General features: G+C 42.5%; 1 protein-coding gene across 4 annotated transcripts in view; it reads right to left on the bottom strand.

Moving 5' to 3' along the window:
* UNC5D (unc-5 netrin receptor D) overlaps positions 1-24940 on the bottom strand; it is a 426529-nt gene that overhangs the window by 122024 nt on the left and 279565 nt on the right. For 2 of the 4 annotated variants that reach the window (XM_083480386.1, XM_083480387.1), the window contains exons 5-7: positions 9884-10064; positions 6222-6389; positions 1763-1927 (exon numbers count right to left, since the gene is read on the bottom strand). In XM_083480386.1, coding sequence (XP_083336512.1) covers positions 1763-1927; positions 6222-6389; positions 9884-10064 — 514 coding nt within the window. The remainder of the gene's footprint in view (positions 1-1762; positions 1928-6221; positions 6390-9883; positions 10065-24940) is intronic. The other 2 variants (XM_083480388.1, XM_083480389.1) reach the window with 1 other exon arrangement.

Here is a 24940-nt window from a genome sequence, read left to right as displayed (position 1 = left end):
CCCTGCAGGCCTATTTAGGCCTGGTATGAGTTCCAACTTAGCCTGCAAAGCCGTTTTCTCAAAACCACATCCACTTACCCCACACCTGACTTCACATGTGATGTCAGGCATGCGGCAGATAAGCGTGTGATTCCAACGGAACCATCAGGCACTTAAAGTGAGCTCCTGATGGTTCCTTTGCAAGTGGGGCTCACTGACAAGAGCTGATCAGTGCTGACAGCCAGACCCACTGGGATTGGCTGCACCAGCAAGTTCCGCATCAGGAACCTGCTAGTGCAGCTTAAGGGGCCTTGCTGTCAGCTTGCCAGTCTTCAGAGGGAAAATGTCAGTTTGCAGGCATGGTCTGAATCCGAACTGCCATCTGCAAACAAACTTCAAGGAGGCTTGCTCTGTCTGATCAGCTGATCAGCGATTACAGTGAGGCCCTTTGAAGTTGTGAAGTGGCAGAATGATAACAGCAGGTGATTGACAGGTGGATGGAGGCTCTTGCTTACAAGCAAGTAAGAAATCCTCAGTCAGGCAAGTAGCTGTGCAGGCTCAGCTGCAGATACGAGGCTCAAGAGTCATGGTACATCTGCTCAAGATGCTCAGAATTGGACAAAAGCAACGAAGATGTCCCAACAAGTTTCCCAAACGCTGCCTGCCAAGTTTTAAAAGATGCGGTATAGCATGGCTCATCCACAACACTCACTCGCCTTGCGGGGATGTCAGGATTGCAAACGTGTTTGGGCTTCTGTTCAGTTGCCATCACCTCTGGTTCCGCCTCCCCACTCAGTTACCGTAATTGTTTGTTGAGGGACATTTTACCAGATCCAATTCCAGATAGCGGTTGGTATCTCCTGTCCTAGATCTCTTTTCCAATTATTTCGATAAGTATTAATTGATGTTTCCCTACATCTAGAACTGCATGGGCTATGTGAATGCCTGAGCAGTGCCTTCAGCTAACCCCCAAACAGAAACAGAAATCTGCCTTATAACCAAGTAAGACCATTGGTCCATCTAGCTCAGTATTGTCTACAGTTCTCAAACTTTCTATCTCTAGGGTTCACTTCAGAGGACTGAGGCCCACCAATTGCAAAATGGTGATGGGAGAGTTTGACACTGGCAATTACTAATATCCCTTTGTATTGATATTCAATCCGTTTTAGGAAATTGTTCTTTGTTTCTGATCCATGCCACTTGGACATTTATTTTTATTCAATTTCTGCATCGATCCATATTTAAGGTTAGGGGAGGGAGACACCACTCAAAATTCTAATCTGCAAATTAGTTTGAGAGATGTGGATCAAGTTGACTCACATAGGAATTTGCAAAGATCAAATTCTTCAAACATCCCCATTCCAAAATCAAAAGAGGAGTCTGTCGGTTCACTGCTAATCTGGACATACAAAGAACAGAAGGAAGTATCTTTCAGTCTGTGCGACCTTCCTTTGACACCATCTGTTTCTGAGCAACTGATACATGTTGGACCATCCCAAGTAATCATTGATAAATTATTCACCACAGGAGGAATCCAAAACTTCCCTTCCAGCCAATATAACCCTTTCTATGGACTTCAAAGGATTTGAGCTCCAAGCAAAAGACATCGGCAGAATGAATTTCAAAGCTATGAACACACACACACACAGGCTGCTGTCGACTGATTTCACTGCAGACAACTCTCTCCAGTCTGCAACATGAATCATAGACTTGGCTGTGAGTCTTAATTTAAGGGAGAGAGAGGGAGGAAAAAAGACATTGACTTCCCATGAAAGCTATTTACCTTGAATGCAAAGTCCTTCAGTGCAGTTCTCTGACTCTTGGCTTGGACCTTCACAGAATTTCCCACCATTCCGTGGAGGTGGAGCACTGCATTCCCGGATCCTCATGTGCTCACACTCGGGACTGCAGACCGACCATTCACTCCACACCTCCCAGCCGCCATCCACTAAACAGAAAAGAAGGAATTCGCTGCTGCTTTAAATGACAAATTGTTTGATCTAGAACTCGTTTGGGGCACTTTGGTAATATAGGTGAACTCCCATATAGGCAAGATAGATGAAATCCTTACCCCATCATTTCTCAAATTTATCCCAGTTTTCCCTTCCATTGGAAGGTGGTGGACACTCCATTGTATGCTTGATTTTGTTTGTTTGTTTTGTTTTAAAAGCAGAGGTTGGATGGTTACCTATCAGGGATGTTGTAGTAGTGAATATTTTGCATCACCAAGGATTTGGACTAGATGATATTTGAGGTCATTTTGAACTCTGTGATTCCCTGATCCATCAAACCCAGATCTGAGAAACCTGTGGCTCTCCAGATGTTGTTTGCCCCAACTCCCATAATCCCTGCATTGGCCATGCTAGCTGGGGCTGATGGGAGTTGGCCCACCATCATCTGGAGGGATGCAGAGTCACCGGCCCTGATCTAGCCTGCAATCTGATTTATTTTATCTCCATAATGTTCAACCAACCATAGATCACCTGCAAACTTTCTGCTCCTTATAGCTAGAGCTCCCTCTTAAAACACACATGCAATGCCTTCAAACACTTCTTGGAATTCAACTTCTCCCACACAGTTATCAAGACAAACCCTTAATCCAATGGTGAGGAACTTTAGCCCTCTAATTCTTGATGGATTCCAAAGCCAATCAGCCCTGGCCAATGGTCAGGGATCATGGGAGGTGCAGTCCAGCAGTAATGTATAGGTACTCCTGTCCAGTGACTCATGGTTATATATTCTGTGTGTGTCCTCAGGAGGACCATTGGGATCAACAGACTTTGAGTAAAATTTAATTTAACATAATCCAGTATCCCAATATCTTAGCAAAGCTAAGTCTAAATAGGTATAACTAATCTGAATACATAAACCTTGTTTTAGATCATGCATAAGCTGCAGTGTCCCTCAGGCTTATATGCTCCTGCTCCCCAACTCCTCATCCCCAAGTAAGATGCAGAGAATGAAAGTTCAAAAGCTTACATTTTTGAACAAACCATTGTTCACCTCAGTATCTTGTTGGCAACTTGGAATCTATATTCTAGTTCAGGGGTAACCAACATGCTGTTTTCCAGATGTTGTAGAATCCCAGCCAGTATGGTCTGTGATCAAGGACAGGCATAGGGAAACTTGGCCCTTCAGATGTTTTGAGACTACAGTTCCCATCATCCCTGACTACTAGTCCTGTTAGCTAGGGATGATGGGAGTTGTAGTCCCAAAACATCTGCAGGGCCGAGTTTTCCTATGCCTGATCAAGGAGGATGGAAGCTATACTACAGCAACATAGCAGGTGTTTATAACTATCCCTGAGCTGCAATATTTCAGCTTACAGGAGGAAAACCTATGTTTGAATGCTTTGCTGTAGAATAATCCCCTAACCACAGAAAACTAGAATGTCAGGGACAACAGCAGGCTAGAACTCTTCTCCCTGACATCTAGCTTTGTATGTGCACAGAAGGTTTATATGTAACTATTAACTGAACACATAAAACTGAATGGTCCATCTGTTTGTGTTATATACTAGACCTCAATTACACCATGCAAAAAAGGTGAATAAAATCTTTTTGCAGAGGGGAAAAAAACCTAGTGAAGTTGAATTTAAAGCTCAAAACTGCTGTACAAGATTACATGTGCTAAAATTTATCTGCTATCAAAGAGAAGCCTAAATGGCTTCTTTTAGGTTGTATCTCTTCCCCAAATTTCTGTGCTATTTTCCCCTATTCATTTGGGCTGCAGCTACAATGTTTTTGAGAGGGAGAGAAAGATTGCCTGAAGCAAAAAAGAAGGAGGAAAGAAACAGAAGCAAAAATGATCTTGGGAGAAATGCTGACAGTTGGAGACTGGTTTTCAGACTTATTTGGAATCACAGGAAAGTTGACCAATTTTACATCATTTGCTTTCATCATTAACCTCTAGAGAAATCTGCAATCGCATGATGTCCCATGTCCACATGATGTAGAAGGAAAAGCAATTTGGAATGCAAAACATACCAAAATGTTTATTTCAGCAGAAAGGCCAAGTCAAACGAGCTGATATATTGGGGTCCATAATTACTCTACTCAAGCCCCAAAGTGGGTCACAGGATGGGGCAGACCTACTGTGCTATCTTATTGGCAAGCGGGCTGCCATTGCTTACCAGGAAGGAGAGGTTGGAGCAGTGTAAACATGCCTGTGGAGCCAATCCTGCCTCTGCATTTGCACCACACCAACCTCTTCTCCTGCCTAGTCAACAGTTCCCCACTTGCTAGAAAACAAGCAAAGCGACTCCACCCAGCCCAACATGAGATTTTTCAAACTTGACCAAACCATGGTTGGCATTAGGTCTGAATAGTCCCTTAGAGTGAAGGGAATAGCAGTTCAAAAATCCAAGGTCCAATCAGCTCTAGGGGTTGAGATAATTCTGACATGTGACTGAAGCATGACAGCTAGCCTTGCAGTTCTCTTGCTAATACCCACAAGATATTCAGGATCAATATGTCTAACAACTGGCTTAGAACAGCTCACTTCCTGTCTTACAGTCTTTGCAACTCCCTGTCCAGCTCTTTTTCACGTTACCCATGTCCCAATTATGCATGTTAACAGAAGCAGTTCAAAAGAAATGCTGGATTCAATAAATTCCAATTTAAAGCCCGTAGATATGAAACAGACACCCACAGTGTTCAATGAGTTTTGGATAATGAAACCTAAAGAAAGTATGCATGCATTTTTAAAACTGGACAGTGCATATTGGTAAATTTTCATTTTGGGGGGGGGGCATGGAATCCTCACACATACAGGAAAACACAGAGATGACCATTGGCCATGCTCCCTGATGTATCATGTAATAGATTGTAAACTAATGTGTGGTTTTTTTAAAAGGAAAACATCTGTGATTTTTTTTTAATACTCATGAAAATTCATCAGCATTTTAGTGTCAACTAATAATACACACCTTTGTATGCAGTTTTCACCAATAAACACATTTTGAAAGTATTTTGCCTGAGTGTTTCTTCACAGATATATGCCTCAAAATGCACACTTTCCCCTAACAAATTTTTATATAAACTATTTGATTGTAAAAAAAAAAAAAATCACCAAAAAGAAAAAGAAGAAAGAGTGTGAATTTCCAAGGACAGTGTATTTCATTTCATGCATTGTTTCAGAAACTGTGTCCTTAGGTACGTCTGCATGAGAATGTAAAATGAACTGAATTTATTTTGCATCCCTGCCCTCAGGTGACTTTGCATATTGCAGAGAGCTCAGGAGGATAACAGCCCCATCTCCCCAACTTCAACCATGGGCCTGTGAACCATTTATTATTATTATTTTTCCAAAAATTTCATTGATTTTAACAGATATAACATATAAAACATACAAAAGAAAACACATTACAATACTACAAGAAAGAAAGAAAAAACAAAAATAAGAACACATATTCCTTCTAAAGTTCATTTTAAATTCCATTGTTAACTGACTTCCTCAACTCCCCCCTAACTGAGTTTCCTTGTATCACCTTGTAGCAGTTTTCCAAGATCATCTTTCTACTACAGTTAACTGGGCCTGTGAACCATTAACCGGTAAATGTAGGCTTGTCAGACCTCACCCCATTGGCTCTGCTCCACAAGGCCTCCTCTCTCCTCAACTGTTACCTGGGGCAGCCATTCCACCAGGCTGCCTCAGTGGGAGAGTTAAGACCCAGGGCTCATGCCTCCGGCTCTGCCAGAGGCTTAGTTCCATTAGGCACTTCCTGGGTCTGTACAGTGCCAGGTGGTCATTAGAAGAACAACTGTTTAGAAACTGGTGCCTGTGTCTGGATTCTGATTTTCCTCTTCCCTCCCAGTCCCTTTTGCCTTGTGTGGTCTGTGTGTTTAGATTGTAAGCCAGCAGGTAGGGACTGTCTTGCTTTGACTGTACGTAAGTCACCCCAGGCTCACTAGAAGGACAGATCGTGAAGCTGAGGCTCCAATACTTTGGCCACCTCATGAGAAGAGAAGACTCCCTGGAAAAGACCCCGATGTTGGGAAAGATGGAGGGCACAAGGTGAAGGGGAAGACAGAGGACGAGATGGTTGGACAGTTTTCTCGAAGCTACCAGCGTGAGTTTGACCAAACTGCGGGAGGCAGTGGAAGACAGGAGTGCCTGGCGTGCTCTGGTCCGTGGGGTCACGAAGAGTTGGACACGACTAAACAACTAAACAACAACAACGTCTCTCCAGGAGCCTTTTAGCCTTCATTACTCTAAATAAATAGTAATACCATCTCTCTCACCAGGGCACAGTGACGTGCAGGTAATTTTCTGCACAGACATTCCTTCGCAGAAGGCGCCTCCGTTGAGAGGAGCTGGGTTTGTACAGGTCCGTGATCTCTTCTGCCATCCTCTGCCACATCGTACGTTGCAGTTGGACCACTCGGTCCATGAAGACCAGCCTCCATTCACTGCAACCAGAACACATATAGGGAGGTGGGGGAGTAGGGAGGAGATGGAGATCACATTAACATTTGAAAAGAACAAACCTTCATTTCATGCCCTTCCATTCTCAAGCTCTCTTTTTAAAAGGAAAAAAAAAAAGAAAAAAGTTCCTGCATGTTAAATTCCAAAGCTCAGTTGTAGACACTGCTGCCTAAATAACACTGGGATGCAATTATCTAAAGAACTTGGTGTCAATGTGTGGTCATGTTTGAAGGAGGCAGACTTATATGCCAGGAGGTGCTGAGGATGACAGGGAGATGGTTTTTGAGAAAGGAGAGGCTACCACCCTAATTCTCTCCAAACACATTCCACTTAAGGCACAATCAGATTCCCCAAAAGGCAAAAATAATAATAATGAGCCGAGGTTGTCTAAGCATCTATCTGACTTAATAAAATATAATTCTGCACTTTAAAGAGAACAAAGGCAGTCAAGCACAAAAGAGGCAGGAAACTTTCTCTTCCAGTTCAGATATGGCTGTTTGAAAAGCAACATTAGGGGTCCATACTAAGTTTGATTAACAAGCTCTCCTATAGAGAAAGAGCTGTTACAAGGAACCATAGATGCACAATTTTATTTTGACTGACCCTTGGCGGGAGGAACTTCCCCTCCCACCAAGGGCCACATTACCTTGAGGGTAATCTGTTGAGTGCCACATGAAAGTCCCCTCTCTGAAACCATAGAGAGTAATTGCCAGTCAGGGCAGACTAGACTGAGCTACATGGACCAATGGTCTGCCTGGGTAGACAGTATCTTTTCCATGTGGCAACATCCAGATACTGAACCATCTGCTTTCTGGGAGAGACCCCCGTCTGAAACCGTGGAGAGTCACTGCTAGTCTGACTTGGTATAAGGCAATTTCCTATGCTCCTATCTCTGCCACCCTCCCTCTGCTTTAAATGAATATTGCAGATGGGGCCCTGGGTAATTCTTTTTTAGTATTTGCTAATTTGTTACATTTCTTTCTCCTCTTTCCACCAAATGGCCCTCCAAGGTGGCTACCAGCAATAACATATAAATTAAGATCAGTTTTGTCTAGGAAAATCCAGAGGAGGGAGATTGAGCAAACAGTTGGCCATCTTTATTAACTTCGGTGTGTCTACTCTGAGTAGAACTTGCATTGAATGCAACACAAAGAGTCTTCTGGCACCTTAAAGGTGAACTAATTTACTATTGCATTAATTTTCATGGATTATGGTCCATTTCATCAGTAGCATGAAGTGTTATCCTGAATTTTAGGTGTATATATACACTTGGCAGATTGTGAAGTGAGGTCAAGGGGAAATGTAATGCAGAAAATGTACAGACAGTGATAATTACATACTTAACAGTGGTTATTCATAAAATAGTTGCCTGTGACATTGAGAACTGTTTAGGGAATCAGCGTTGTTAAGTATGTAATTATCACTGTACTTTTCTGCATTTCATTTCCCTCTGAACCCACTTTTACTAACCCCCCCCCCAAAAAAAACACCCCAATGTGTCTATCTGAACACACACCTGAATAAAATGGCTTAAATCTAATGAAGTGGAATATACTCTATAAAAGATTATGCCATAATAAAATTGTTTGTTTTTAACTTGCCACAAAATCCATTTTATTTTTGCCATAAAACACCCCCTTAAGAACTGAGGCTCGCCATCTGTTCTCTTTGAACTTAGTTGCCTGTTTGTGGTCAGTCTTGCAGTTGTTTGTGGGGGGGTTTAAGACCCCCACACTTCCTTTTTCTTTTCTTTTCTTTTCTTTTCTTTTCTTTTCTTTTCTTTTCTTTTCTTTCCCCCTTTTATTTCATAGTGAATGCCATCCTTCAAAAACACAAAAACCCAACCACAGCCAAAGACACACAATGATTCAGCACTTGGAATGAAGTAGCTCAGTCCAAAGAAGTTTACTGAACTAGTTGAAAAATCTCTGACCTACATCTGAAAATAGCTCCCATACTTTTCTTTTTAAAAAGTGCTTCAATCAGACATCTAGAAAAAAAAGTTAGAAAGCAAAGTGTGGAGACAATTTCCTAAAGCTTATTGGGCAGATATGGAGACATTGCTATTGCTAAGGATGTTAGACATTTAATCACTGCTGCTAAGCAATCAGAAGGAAGCAATGTGAGGCACTTCCCATATATTTCCTGGTGAAGAGATTTGTTCTCTTCCAACAGGAGCAGTGCATTTTAGAACTGTGTGACTGGCATACATTAAACAGGGTAATTCTTTTCGGTTATGGAAACACAATTATGGGGGAAGCTTCACTAGTTGATATTCAGTCTTAAAAATGTCTTACTTGTGTGGCCTCTGATTTGCTTTTGAACCCAATATTTCAGCACAACAGCTTGTAACATTCTGAATGCTGTTTTATAAAAAAAATATTTTGCAGAGAATAAATTTCTTATGGATTAAAAAGAAATCACCCAGATGAACTCAGACCGAAACAGTTTCTTTTGTAAAAGTATGAACTTAAATAGGAATGAGTTCCTTTTTGGAATGCATGAACTTGAAATAGAACTAGTTCCTTTCTAATTGACACTTTCTAAGCACTCTAGTGAACATTGTCGCCAACTCAGTTCAGTAATTAGTTATTTCACATATTCAGTTAGCACTATGTATTGGAGCTTGCCAGTTTGTAATGGCTTTTTAGTGAAATAGGTGTTAAGTTATCAAGGAGGTGTGCTCCCAAGTATTCTCGTGAATTTCTGGGACTGCCAGTCAAACAATGGGGTTTAAAAGCTTTTCTTTAATGGCTTTTAAATTGATCTTGCTATTAACTGTTTATTCTATTCACTAATTAAAATGCATATCACAATTTCTTGGTCCAAATTATATTTTTAGAATAGCTAAGGAGGGGTTTTCTAATAATCATTAATCACAGATAAGTCTTTGGGGGAGGGGGGGGTGGAATCCAAAAATACCAAGCAATCTCGATCTTAGGAGTCCCTTTTCACATGTACAGTAGAAGCACCTTCTAAACTCTGCTTCAGCCTTGTGAAGGAGGAACATACATTCATTTCATGATCAATAGAATAATGAAACAAATGTAACTAAAATGAATTCCTTCCCATTCACAAACTGAGTTCAGAAGGGACGTCTAAGCATTTCTCCCGATCTTGAATTCATTTACTTTTTGTTTTGTTTTGTTTCTGCTAAATGCTGCAGGTAGATCAATCGGATTGTCTGATGCTTTTGTTTACTTGTGTTTCTGTGAAGAGAAAACACACAGAGAGACAAGTAAAAGTGTCAAACAATCTGATAAGTCTTCTTATCTGCATGGAACCCACTAGTTATGCCAAGCCCAAGCCCTAGAAATAATGCTTATACTTAATGATAGTGTTATTATTATTATTTCTTAATAAAATTTGTATACTGCCTTTCATCTGAAGATGACAGAGCTGTTTAACTTGTGAACTGCACCAATCAACAGGTTAGCATTTGCAAGCTAAGAAGTTATAGCATTTCACACCCACTGACCGTACACCACCACAGTGGCTGACAGGCTTCTTCTCTTGGCAACTATGTTGGCTGCCATACATGTGTAGTTCCCAGAATCAGAGAGGCGTGCTTGGCGGATAATCAGGTTGTGATCTGCTCGGGTGTCAATGTTCTCATCCTGCTCAGCATCAACTGGTTCTTCATTCTTCAGCCATTCCACCTGGAGAGATAAAACATGAAGGGTGGATTAATGGGATGGATTTACTTTATTTATATCCCACCTCTCCAGAATTGAAGATGATGGATAACATTAGTCACTTACTGAAACTGATTGGCAGTACAATCAGGGCAGACAGAGGAAAGCATATTTCCGTATCGTATGTTCATTGTATAAAATTTACTGCTACAATTTGCAAGGGAGTTAGACAAATTCATGCACAACAGCGATCAGTGATCAGTATTGGGCCAAGACATTTTGCTACCTGAGGCAAAGTGCAAAGATGGCAGCCCTCCATTCCACATACAGAAGCCACCTGGAATAAGCTAGCACACTTGAGGGCAACAAAGTAGTTATGCTGGTACAGGGCAGACTAAATGGCACACATAGCTCTGCCCTGCAGCATTTGAGGGCTGAGGGGGGCTATCTCCACTGCCTCTTAGCATCTGCTGCCTGAGGAAATCATTACACTTTGCCTAATGGTGGGCTTGGCCCAGTCAACAATGATGGCTATATGGAACTTCCATGTTCAGAGACACCATGCCAATGAATATCAGTTCAAACAAGTTACAGCATTTCACATCCACTGAGGAGGCAACAGCAGCTCAGAGCTGCTACCTTCATGACCTGCTTGTGGACTTCCTGGAAGAATCTGGTTAGACATTATGGAAAAGAAGATGTTATGCTCAATGCACCTTTGATAACATTTAGAAGTACTGTTCTTAAATGAAAGATTAATCCACAGCTGTCCTTAAGGGCCTTTTCACACATTGGGTGATATCCAATTAATGTGTCCCATTAGGTCCAGAATTTCTACTTGCACAATGGGACTTTTCCCCATCACCCCCTGTACATTTCTCCCAATCTGTTAGAGCAGGATGGGGAAACCCCTAGAACATATTTAGGGGGTGCACAGGGTAAGGAAAGTGGGAACACCTTGTTGCAAAATCCTGGAACTGACAGGATTGTTATTTGGTGATATTTGAGTTCTAACTGCTGCATTTTTTGCATGTATATGAATACACCTTACTTTTTGTTTCAGAATTTATCTAAAATTGTGAAGCATGAATGTTACCAATAGACTGCAACAAGAAAATCAGAAATATACAAACATACAGAAGTAGAAACGAACTGAGTAATCAAAGGTGGACAAAAATGAGAGGATGCCTATCTGCATTAAACAAATTTAGTCAAAATCTAAAGGAATGATATTAACCAATTAATATTCTACCCTCATTTGGCAATTATGCTCACTTTCTCTCAACTACTTCACATATTTATTGTGAGGATAAGCTGTGTTGGCAATCCCAAGATCCTTGAAGGAGGAGTATGATAAACATTAAAAAAATAAAAATAATACCATGGGATTTCTTTAGTCACAAAACAACCGATGCCTGCTGAATGATGGAGATCACAAACAAATGTGGGATATCTTCAGAGCAAGAGAAGCAAACCCTTCTTATGTTCCTTCCTTCCTAATAAAACTGAAACAATGGGCTGATATGGCCATAATGCTAAACCAGTCTTTAGGCTCTCATCTTCACCCCACCTCCTCTAGCTTGACTGCAAGGAGTCTGACAGTTTTTGCATCCTTTTCTGATTAACCACAGCTTGCCATCTTACCCCAAAGCAGTCAAACTGTGATTGATCTTAACTACTGTTAGTGGAAGCAAGCCAAGTTCAAATGAGGGTTCATGAAGCCGGCTTGTTTCAAGCGTCCACTGCAGTTTATGATTGAAATGGCATGCCAAACACAACCTAAACTGGAGGCAGAAGCTTCAGGTCGCCTCCTTCTCACTGCCATGCATGACACAAGCCTGAGGCTCATTTAGGTTTGTCTTTATAATGATAAACCAGGGATGAAGAACCTGTAGTCTTCCCAGGTGTTATTTGACTCCAGCTCCTAGCAATCCCCACTATCATGACCATGGTCATGGATGATGGAAGTTAAAGAAGTCCATCAATATCTGGTGGGTCACTGCTTCCCTAACCCTGCGGTAAACTATGGCTTAGTATTACATGCAAACTAGGCCAGCCCCTTAGAACAGAGTTGTGGTGAGGGACTCCCCAGCCTCCCTCTAGACTTGAAGCAGAAATAAGCCTCAAGCTTCCTAATATTTCATAGATATCTTTCAGAAGCAACAAGCTGTGGATCTCATATACATATGAATTCCCAGAAACACTGACAAAATATTATTTCACTCTGGAGCTGGCACAAAGCTGCTTAAACTAAACCACACAGAGCTAATTGGCATTGCAGAGCAGGTAAATTTCAAGGCAGAATCAGCTGTCTCCATCAAAATATGAGAGGGCTCAGGATCCAGGTTCAGTGGCAGGTCTTTCTGCAGATCCACAAGAATGAGCAAAAGGCAGTGAAGTAACAATTTATTTCCATGTCTCAAACTCAGACAGATAACCTCAGCTGGAAACCAGGAGAAGAAGGGCTTGTAACGTGCAGGTAATCAGCTTATGGATCTGCAGGCTACAGGCATTCATTAGCACACTGTTCTGTGCAGATGGTTGGCAATTTGTAGATTTTCTAGTTTATAAACAAATCTGCGGCCACCGACCATCACAGCCAATTAGACTCCATGCCAAGCAGCAGGCTCTTTTTGCAATGCCATCCGTCACGTTGGTTAGCTAGGGACAGAAGGAGCAAAAACAGACTTACCCTGCACTCCTCACATCTCTGCAAGATGACACTGTTGGGAGGGAGTGGAGGGGGAAACAAACAGCAAGGAATTTGCAGTGATGAGGCAATGTTACATTATATTTATGCACAATGGCATACCATCTAACGAGCCATGAGTGAATTGCATGATCCTTGGGTTTCGCCCAAAGTCACCAGGCAATAATACAGAGATAGTCAACATGATGCTCTCCAGATGTTGGTGGATTACAGATCCCATCATCCCTGATCACTGACCATTTGGCTTAGGCTGGTGGGAGTTGTAGTCCCGGGTCTTCTGTTTTCATTTAGATCTTCACCACCACAACCTCTGGCTTTTTTCACTCTCTCTGGCAGAAGCTGATGAACCGCATAAGAAAGGTCAAAATTGTACCTATGGGGTATTTTCCATCTTGCCTCCACATGTCAGGGACTGGGCAGAGGAGGAGTGGTGGAGACTGCCTCCCCAGCTTGACCCTTCCAGGGAGGAGGAAGAGGAAGACAGTTTAGGTTTACAACAGGGGTTTGAGGGAGGTCACAGCTCAGAGGAAGGTGAGGGGGAAAGTTGGGAAATAATGGGAGAGAAGGAGGAAGCACTAGGGGGCCAACAGCTGATGGACACTGTCTTTAGAAAGCATTCCAGACACCCCCTCACTCAGAACTCGGCGAGCCTTGAAGGTAGACCCTTGAAAGTGAGCAAAGAGCTCAGACAGAAGACACTTCTGAATGAGAAAGTGGGAGATTCATGCAGGACAGCGCCATTATCCAAGAGGCTGGGTTCTATAGCCTCTCTCTGTAAATACTGAATAAAAAGTGGATGGTAAGAAACATTTCCTTGTCTTTGTACGTTCCTGGGCAATTGGCCAGGAGTTGCTGGCAGCAGCCTGACACCACACTGCAGAGAGCAACTTTGAGATCATTGCACTTAGGAAGACCGGGCCATTTCTTCTTCCCTTAGTATCCCTCTTGGGTGTTGGCAGAGAGAATCTTCTTGGTAGTTCCACCACCCTCAGAAGTTCAGGGGATGCCAGCCTTGGAGAGGGCATTATGGCAGCCCCTAAATTGTGGTCTTCCATCCCCACAGTGGTGCACTTGGCACCTTAAATAGTTTCTGCCATATGCTGATGATGCACCTCTTCAACCTGACATTTGTTGCCTTTGGCCCCATCCACACTAAACATTTAAAGCAGCATCAAAGCATTTTTAACAGTCACAACTCCCCCCCCCAAAAAAAAAAAAAATCCCTGCAAATGGCTGTTTGTAATGAGTGTTGTTGTTGTTGTTGATGATGATGATAATATAATAATAAAATCATAATCATCATATTTTATTTATACCCCGCCCTTCTGGCTGGGTTTCCCCAGCCACTCTGGGCAGCTTCCAGCAAAATATTAAAATACAATAGTCTGTTGAACATTAAAAGCTTCCCTAAACAGGGCTGCCTTCAGATGTCTTCTAAAAATCTGGTAGTTGTTTTTCTCTTTGACATCTGGTGGAAGGGCATTCCACAGGACAGGTGCCACTACCAAGAAGGCCCTCTGCCTGGTTCCCTGTAACTTCGCTTCTCACAGTGAGGGAACCGCCAGAAGGCCCTAGGAGCTGGACCTCAGTGTCCGGGCAGAACGATGGGGGGGGTGGAGACGCTCCTTCAGGTATACAGGACCGAGGCCATTTAGGGCTTTAAAGCTCAGCACCAACACTATGAATTGTGCTCAGAAACATACTGGGAGCCAATGTAGGTCTTTCAAAACCGCTGTTATGTATTCTTGGCGGCCACTCCCAGTCACCAGCTAACTGCTGCATTCTGAATTAGTTGTAGTTTCCGGGTCACCTTCAAAGGTAGCCCCACATAGAGTGCATTGCAGTAGTCCAAGTGAGAGATAACTAGAGCATGTACCACGCTGGCAAGACAGTCTGTGGGCAGGTAGGGTCTCAGCCTGCGTACCAGATGGAGCTGGTAAACAGCTGCCCTGGACACAGAACTGACCTGCCCCTCCATGGACAGCTGTGAGAGTTGCTGGGTGACTCACAGAGCTGTAATTCTAAGAGTGTTCAGTTATGTAATTATATTGGCTTATCTGTACTGTTTTATATACCATGCTGTATGGATTGATTTTTCTTTTTTCTTTTTGGTACTTACTGATAAAACAGTTTAGAATTCTTCCTGCAATGTTTTGAATTGTCACATTTATTGTTCATTTGATATGTCATCAGCCACTTTGGGAATAAACAAATGAAAAAGTGGCACAAAAATAAATAGAGGATGGCGATGAAATCTGGGGGGGGGGGGTCTTTCTCAGAATTGTGTTCACTGCTACCAGGAACCACAAAACAACACAAAATAAGTAAAGTGATTTTTTTTTTTTAAAAAAAAAGCTCAATTCAGGATGAATTGTGCCTTTAATTATTACTTACTTATTTACATGGAACCCTTTCACAGGATGAAACATGCACACCTCCCAATTTCTACATTTAGTAGGGACAAAAAAGGAATGCAACTCTCTCCGCCACCATAACCACCCATCCCAGGCAGAAAGACTATCCCCAATTCAACTGACCCAATAAAGGCCACAATAAAATTGAAATGCAAGGGCACAATTACAAAAATCAAATGCAGCAATATCATATAAATTCACCCCAAACATAGAAGCCTCCCGTTCCTTCTCCAGAATGTATTCTCATTAATTTAATTTAAATATTAAAAAATTTAAATGAAGAAGCTTATTCTGAAAAAAAACAAAAATGGCCATCTGGCATGGGTGCTTTAGCTGAGATTCCTGCATTGCAGGGGGGTTGGACTAGATGACCCCTGAGTCCCTTCCAACTCTACAATTATATGATTCTAACTCTAGCAATGCTTACAAATAAAACCAACACATCCCCTAAGGGCAGGCATAGGCACAAATATAACCAAAGGGAAGAACAATGACCTCCACCCCAAAAGGTGGCTGTCTCCATTAAATTTGGCTCAGTAATATTCTACATTTTTTAAAATGTGTTTGTGGGAGGGGAAGTTATTGTTTCATTTTTGTTTTAACTATTTATTTGTGCTTTGACCTTGTATTTGATCTTGAGAAGTGTCTCGAGATCTTATGATGATGATGAAGAAGAAGAGTTTGGATTTGATATTCCGCTTTATCACTACCCGAAGGAGTCTCAAAGCGGCTAACATTCTCCTTTCCCTTCCTCCCCCACAACAAACACTCTGTGAGGTGAGTGGGGCTGAGAGACTTCAGTGAAGTGTGACTAGTACCCAGTAGTTGCATGTGGAGGAGAAGGGAATCGAACCCTGTTCACCAGATTACGAGTCCACTGCTCTTAACCACTACGCCACACTGAAAGGAGATATATAAATCTATTAAATAAATAAATGCATGCATACAAAAACCATGACCATATGTTTATGCTGCTTTTTTTTCCCCCCCAAAGAACTCAGTATTTCATGGGTGAGAGAGATCTATTGTTTTGCCAAGTCTCATTTTTCTTTTTCTTTTTGTGAGATTAGTCAAGAGAAAAATGTTTACGTAAGTGTGCAGCATTTAAAAAGAATGATGGTCCGAGCAAAGGGAGAACGTTAAGCAGAAGGGACATAAAGCCAAAAGCTCTGAGAGATAGGGGGCCAGATGATGATTTGTAAGGGAGAGCGTGGGACATCGTGCACTTTATATTTGTGTGTTTGGGAAGACTGCAGCCCCTTCTTGAATTGCATTTGCATTGATTTGCCCAGCCTCCCAAGAAAAGAATTGGCGCTAATCTCACATGCTGCTGCCTGCCATAGTTGTCCAGTGCTTCTAGAGAAGCTGAACTTCAAATAGGCTTCTTAAAAGCATGAGCAGCAACTGTTTTTCCCTGCTTTGTTCATTTTATTATTTCCAGTAGTTTTGAGTTCCCTTCGGAGGATGTCTCCACAGGAGACAAAAATGAAAAAGAGCGGAGGGAGAAGAAGAGGTGTGAGAGGCTTTGCCGAATTTCCATATCTGAATGGAAACAGGAACTGCAGCTTTAACCTAGAAAGAGAGAGACTAAAGATTCATTAGTATTGAACTCCTTTTTGCTTTATCATGGGTCGCTATTGTGCAAATTGTTCGTAATGGTCTGAAAAATACAGTCATTTCCCTCCAGGATTAGGCTGTCTGAAGATTTTAATGCTTGGATCATGAACTAAATTTCAGAATAAAGGTCTATAACACACTCTAAATTTATCACCCCCCCTTCCACCTTGAAATCAGGCATGCTCAGAATTGAAATACTCTTATCAAGCGCTACCAAATCACAAAATGAACTATGAAGAAAAAGCAGGGCTAGATGTGGATTAGCTCCACTTCCATATATATAGAGCACGGCAACAAATACATGAGCCTAATCATAAATTTGCTCCAATTATGTCCAGTTAGGAAAGAGCTTCGTCACGCTGGCCACGTGACCCAGAAGTGTCTCCGGACAGCGCTGGCCCTCGGCCTCTTAAGTGAGATGGGCGCACAACCCTAGAGTCGGACACGACTGGCCCGAAAGGGCAAGGGTACCTTTACCTTTACCTAGGAAAGAGCAGCTTACAACATTATCTAAATGAAATCATTTAAGCACCCCACATTGCAGGTAAGGGAGTCAGGATTAGCACTATCCATTTGCTTAATAGGTCCATGGATATACATCTTTGCATTGATTCTCCAAATGTCGCAGGTGAAGGAGAATCAACTAGGCATGAATTTGACAAAGGAGGACTTCGGTGATCCTTAAGATAATGAACTCAATATTACACTTGGTCTATGTAAAATTAATCAAATTAATGTAACACATGTGAATTAAATCAAATGACTTTATGTCAACTTAAGCCTCACTTACTCCCTGGAACAGGGGCCAGCAAACTTTTTCAGCAGGGGGCTGGTCCACTGTCCCTCAGACCTTGTGGGGGGGCCAAACTATATTTGGGGGGGGGGTGAACGGAATTCCTATGCCCCACAAACAACCCAGAGATGCATTTTCAATAAAAGCACGCATTCTACTCATGTAAAAACAACAGGCAGGCCCCATAAATAACCCAGAGATGCATTTTAAAGAAAAGGACACATTCTACTCATGTAAAAACACGCTGATTCCCAGACCGTCCGCAGGCCAGATTTAGAAGGCGATTGGGCCGGATCTGGCCCCTGGGCCTTAGTTTGCCTACCCATGCCCTGGAAAGTTTACATAGGACTATAGCATGAACATTCCCCATGCCTATTTCCCGCCCTCCCCTCCAGAATAGAACTGTCCATCTTCCAGAACACCAGGTAACTGGAATGTAAGAAGGCACTGTTTTTCATCAAGCCCTATATATTTCATGCAGCACTGTTTCCATTCCACTGCAGTTCATCTTTTGCCCAAAACTACATTATTTGCCTCACCGTCTGCTATGGCAAATTATGTATTTAATTACATAAACAATGTTGTTATTCCACCTCAATCATTTCAATGCAAAGGAAACACAATGCAAATGGGAGGCGGGGACATAATTAATCTATCATTTTTGCAGACGTAAAGCAACAACAACAGTGAATACCAATTGTATTTGATGGATGGATTTCCATTCTGGACATGGGACGAATAAGCAGACAACAGGAATTTTAGTTCCTGCTTCTGCTTTCACCGGATTTCTGACATCCCTACTCAAGGGGGCCGGACGTGTCTAATTACTCCTCACCCAATTACTGGTGCTCAGATAATGATTGGCAGTGGCCTTTGGATAAGCAATAAAGATCAGATGTTGATGTTTATAGGACTGAAACTGAGGCACAGGAAACAGTAGAAGGCACTGCTTGGAATGAACTAATTTAGTTTAGTTTAAAATAACAAAGTTCAATGAATTAGTTCAAAGAACTCTGATGAGCACCTGAAAGCAGTTCCCTTTATTACTGAGTGAGCTGACTGTGAAATAGTTTCATTTTGGGGTAGAACTCTGAATGATTTCTAGTTCATAGAATCATAGAATCTGACAGCTGGAGGGGACCCCTGCAACACAGGAATCTCATCTAAAGCATCTATGACAGGTGACCATCTAGCCTCTGCTTAGAAACCTCCAAGGAAGGAAACTCCACAACTTCCTGATGAACAGCTCTTACTGTTTATCTTCAAGTTCATTCTTTTATACCTTTTTGCTCTTCAAGCTTAAAAATCACAATTGTTGGGGTGATACATTCAACAATTCATAGTGATCTGAGTGTTTCTTGATGTTTTCTTCATCTTCTTAAGCATATTTTATACTTCAGCACAGCAGCTTGCAACATCCTGAATACTGGAGGAGGTGGGGTGCCGAGCAAGATTATTATTATTATTTTTGTTTATTTTTTAACATTTTATTGTTTATTTAACATAATTGTTACAAAATATAAGCAAAATATTACCAATACATACTCATATATTTCAAATAAGCACATATATGTGAAAAAAGGAACAAAAGAGGAAAAAAGAAGAAAAGAAAAAAAGAAGAAAAAATGGAAGAATTTCTTCCAAGTTAATTCTACAAATATCTCAATATGAAAATAATAATAAAATTTCATTGATTGACTTCCATCGCTTACACAGATACAATCTTGTTTAAAATGCATATAGGAAGCGCAGTACAAGCGACCAAGCAAGATTTAGATGAACTGCAATTGTGTTTTGGTTTTGGTTGTGTGTGTGTGTTAGGGATGGATTTGAACTGGAATTAGATGCTCTACCACTGAATTATGGTCCTTCCCCTAATATAAATATAGGAAGCAGCCTTATACTGAGGTTCATCCAGAACAGTATCATCCAGGGTTTCAGACCAGGATCTCTCCCTGCCAGGCCTGTGCAGAGGAGGGTGGCAACTGAGTACATTTGCCCTGGGTTCTGAAGGACTAAGTTGGTCGGGATGAGTGGGTGCCAGAGACCAGCGGCTTCATTGTTTGAGTTTCTAACTTTATTCTAACAAGACTCCCACCCTGGGCCTCCAACAAGCTCTGCACAGGCCTACTCTCAGCCCTTTCTGGAAATCCAGGGGCCAAACCTGGGTGATCTCCCACCAATCCAAGACCCTTGGAACAAAACATAATTTATTGACTGTGTTGCTACTGGGGTTTGTGTTTGTGGCTGTTGAATTCTTCTGTATTTATTTGAGCTGACTGTTTCATTGTAAACTGAATTGCATGTTTAAATGATGTCCACTGATGACGTTTTATATTTGTTATTGATGTAACTTACCCTTGAAAGGTGACTTAAAAATATTTGTTTAAAAATAAAGAAAGAAGTAAAAGTCAGGATAGTGATTTATCAAAGATAGAAAACAAAGACTGCCATTGATAATTAGGGTAAGCACACACTGGGCCCCTCCCTAATTACTGTAGAAGGTCATGGTGCAACAACCCTTAGCACCCCCCATATCAGATTTTGCCATCTTGCCCTTTAAGGGAAATTTGACCTTCTTGTTTGGTCAATACCCAGGATGCACATACAGATAAGGTAACTGGATTAGGAGCTCTCCTTGTAATCAGAATGAGTTGGCTTTTGGATACAAGGGGCAGGGGCAGACATGTTTTGTTAGTTAAAAGACAAAGAAAGGTCAAAATCTGCACTATGAAGTACCGTATTTTTCGCCCTATAGGACACACTTTTTCCCCTCCAAAAATGAAGGGGAAATGTGTGTGCGTCCTATGGGGCGAATGCAGGCTTTCGCTGAAGCCTGGAGAGCGAGAGGGGTCGGTGCGCACTGACCCCTCTCGCTCTCCAGGCTTCAGGAGAGCCCCAGCGCCAGCCCCACAAGGTCGGGGGACAGAGGGAGGCGGAACACCGCCATCCCGCTGTCTCCCGAAGTGGTTTGGAGAGGCACAGCCCCTCAAGCTCCGGGGACAATTGTACAGCCCCGCAAGCTCCGGGGACAGTGGGGAGGCGCAGCACGTCTTCCCGCTGTCCCCGGACCTGATCTGAAGGCGGGCGGCGGGGAGAAGAGCGCTTTTCCCCGCTGCCTGCCCCACAAGCTCCGGGGACAGCTGGGAGGCGCAGCACGTCTCCCCGCTGTCCCCGGACCTGATCTGAAGGCGGGCGGCGGGGAGAAGAGCGCTTCTCCCCGCTGCCTGCCCCACAAGCTCCGGGGACAGCTGGGAGGCGCAGCACGTCTCCCCGCTGTCCCCGGACCTGATCTGAAGGCGGGCGGCGGGGAGAAGAGCGCTTCTCCCCGCTGCCTGCCCCACAAGCTCCGGGGACAGCTGGGAGGCGCAACACGTCTCCCCGCTGTCCCCGGACCTGATCTGAAGGCGGGCGGCGGGGAGAAGAGCGCTTCACAAGCACCTGGGGGGGAGAATAATTTTTCCCCCTTTATTTCCCCCCCAAAAAACTTGATGCGTCCTATGGGCTGGTGTGTCCTATGGGGCAAAAAATACGGTGCCTGTTTTAAAGATACACTCCTAAAATGAAAATCAAAACCAATAAGTACAGCACGTGGATACTCACATAAAACAAGAGCAATACCAAATTGGCATTTATTACATAGTGTTTGGGACAGTAAATGATTGTTTCCTGTTCCAACCCTTATCTGCAACAACTGCACAAAAGAATAAACATTTACTGTGTTATGGTCCGTTGCAGCATCTACAGCAGGGGTAGGAAGATTTCAGGCCAGTGGTGGGTGAACACAACCTCTCCAAGTCTCTCTGTCTGACCCTTGAGACTCTCCCAGGCCACAATCCCTGCTTGGCCTGCTTCACACCCCACTTGAATGTTTTTGCCTGGCTGGAACGTGTCTGTGAACTCATATAATGTCTCTTGGAAGGTTCTATGACTATGAGTCATAACTAGCCACCTGCACAAAGGTAAATTTTACATTCAGGAAATGGCCACCCAATAGTAGACGCAGCTAACTGTACTTTGGCATATTTTGTAATTTACATTCATTTTGTCTCTGGTCTCAGAGACCACTGTCATGTGGCCTCTGAAATTTGCCCAGATTTTCCCAAACCAGGATCTGCTGTAACCTCCTGTAACCGCCCACTTTGCAGATTTTAGGATGATGCTCCAAGATCAAGAGCGGTTCTTATTCATCCCCACCTAGAGAGATTGTGGGAGATGACTAACCCCCACTAATAAATGTTCAACATTGTCTGCTCACATCATAAATTCAGGGAAAATCACAGTACAGTGGTACCTTGGGTTAAGTACTTAATTCGTTCCGGAGGTCCATTCTTAACCTGAAACTGTTCTTAACCTGAAGCACCACTTTAGTTAATGGGGCCTCCCGCTGCCACTGTGCCACCGGAGCACGATTTCTGTTCTCATCCTGAAGCAAAGTTCTTAACCCCAGGTAATATTTCTGGGTTAGCGAAGTCTGTAACCTGAAGCGTATGTAACCTGAAGCGCATGTAACCCGTTTCTAAAGAAACAAAAATGCAAGACACTTTTTTATCCCAGAATTAGCCCCTGGGATTTTTAGTCTTGAATCTAGCATTGCTTATGCTACAGGAGGTACATTTATTATTATTACCTTGCTTTTCTTTCCCAAGGACACACAAAGAAGCGTACAACTTTAACAGAAACAAAAGGAATATGACAAGGTTGCCTCAATATGGTGGCATCTAGATGTTGCTAGACTACAATGCATTGCCCCTGTGTATTGATGATAATTATTTTCTGCATATTTTGGTATTTTTGTCTTTGAAAATAAAATCCACGGATTTTGGTTGTGTTTTATCTACGCTTTCATTTGTGCACTGTTTAGAGGGGGTGGAGTTTTCCATTGTTAAATGAAGCTGTTTCTAAGTCCTCACAACAAGCAAACAAATAAACTAACCATCGGCTAAGTGGGCTAGTGATGGTGGGCTTGTGTGATTTTCCTCTGCACAAAATCACTTAGCTGGCACAGTCTTCATTTCAATCCAGAAAGGAGAAGAGGCCTTCTGGGTTTTCTTTAAGAATGGCCTCACCTGTCTTCTATACCTGTGTGTGCCCCAAGGTAAGGGGGAGCAAGAGGAATCTAAAATGTTGGCAGGGAACTGGGTTTGAACTATTTTCTCTGCTGCATTAGTATTGTTATAAGAATTTTAAGGTTATATATATATATATATATATATATATATATATATATATATATATATGATGTTCCTAAATATACCAAGCAAACACAAACAAATATGTAAACCACATGTTTGAAACCCACAGAAAAGTCCTGAAACCATTTTCACTTTCCCAAAATGACCTCAAATATTTCTCTGCAACGGTTTAATAAAGATCAGGCTTAATAGCTGCTTTGCTTCTCAATATTCTCTGGTTGGCCTCTGTTATTTTTCCTACTGATAGAGAACCAACAAAAGGACTCTGTATGGGCTGTTGGGTACCCCACAAGGGAAAAGGAGCAGTCCCCCCCCCTCATAACAGTATTCCAACCTATGTAGTCTTAGACATAAGTACCATTTACTGTAAAATGTGTTTCCTAGGCTGTACCAGATGCTTCTTCTGCCATATTGAATCGGTTTTAAGTTTCTGCACACTCTGGAATTGTCTGTGTAAGAGCCAAAACATATTGATTGCTGTTCATGCTCGTTCCGCCACTCAGAGATAAGTCATACTAATTTCCATACTATAGCACAGAAATGGAAGGTGAGAGCTGGCGATGCATTGAATGTCAATCGATGTTCTGGAGATATATGCCCAAGATCCATTCAAACAGAATGATCGCTCAGCCATAAGAGTTGTCAATTTCTGTTTTTACAAAGGGTGAAAAGTTGTGAACAAACTAGAACGAGGCAAGAGATTGAGGTCTCTAGGGATGGAGGGGTTGTTTACAAGTATAGAATCATTTCCTCATCAGAGACTTTGGGCTGTCTATACTTGCACATACAGTATTGTTACTAACTGAACCATAGACAGAGGTCAAGTGGGAGGAAGTATGGATGAGGGAGGAATCCAACAAACTCAGAATCCAGAAGAGATTTGCCTAATCCAGCCCAGTCTACCCATGAACTGGACCATGAATCCCCTTGAGAAAACTGCCATGGGCAGCCATGCTTTTTCCCATCGCTGCCAGGGGAGTATGCAGTATTGCAATACAAAGTGGCAAGGAACACTGTGTGCTAGCTATTCCATGCAGACTTTTTAAAAAACATGGAAAAGAAAAGAGGCCAGCCAGTGTTGCAGCAGTCAGACTACCTCACAAGTCCTTTGGGGTTGCATCCAAAGTTGTCCTACTCAGAGTAGACACATTCACATTAATGAACCTAAGTCAGTCATGGCCATTAACTTCAATGGGTCTACTCCAAGTTGGGCTAGTGTTACCCCCAACGCTTTATCCCCATAAGTACTTTCATATACACTGTATTTTTCTGTGTATAAGACTAGGGTTTTTTCCTAAAAAATAATGTCCAAAATTTGGGGGCATCTTATACATGGATAGATCTCCCCCCCCCATTTTCTTCAACTGGAGTCCCCCAAAATAGGGGGCATCTTATACATGGGGGCGTCTTTTAGACAGAAAAATACGGTATATTCTGTGTTTCCCTGTAGTCTTTTCTAGGATTTTCCCTTCCCAACCAGACTTTAATAGGTCAATTGATCCCAAGGAGCCAGGAACCAGGAGGAATGTAAAGAGCCAGTAAAATAAAATAAAATAAAATACAGTGGTACCTCGAGTAACAAACGCCTCAGGTTACAAACACTGCTAACCTGGAAGAGTTACTTCGAGTTGAAAATGAAAATCGTGTGCCAGCGGCCTCTAGAGAAGAAGAGTTTCAGGTTAAGAACACACCTCCGTAACAAATTAAGTTCATAACTAGAAGTACCACTGTAATGTCTGGGTAAACTTCCAGCCTGAATATATTGGTTTCAGGACTGACTACGGGCAAGAATCAAAGTAAAACAAGGAACCAAGAAATCTTCCAAGGAGTTCCAGCCACTAAACCATGTTAGAAGCAGGGAGGCCGTTGTTCCTCAGCTGAATTCCAAGCCAAACCCGAATCTTTTCTTCAGCCCTTCCTGTCCAGGACTGCCAATGATCAGTCTCTGGGTTGGCTAAGTCAGTCAGTCCAGAGGCAGAGAATACAGTGCAGTGGTACCTCGGTTTAAGAACAGCCCTGTTTAAGAACTATTTGGTTTACAAACTCCGCAAAACCAGAAGTAGTGTCCCGGTTTCTGAACGTTACCTTGGTCTAAGAACAGAATCCGAATGGTGGAAAGGCACTGGCAGTGGGAGGCCTCATTAGGGAAAGCGCACCTCAGTTTAAGAATG

The sequence above is a fragment of the Podarcis liolepis genome (assembly GCF_965112155.1).
Source record: "Podarcis liolepis genome assembly, chromosome: 16".
NCBI lineage: Eukaryota > Metazoa > Chordata > Lepidosauria > Squamata > Lacertidae > Podarcis > Podarcis liolepis.
This window is presented reverse-complemented; position numbering and strand designations above follow the sequence as displayed.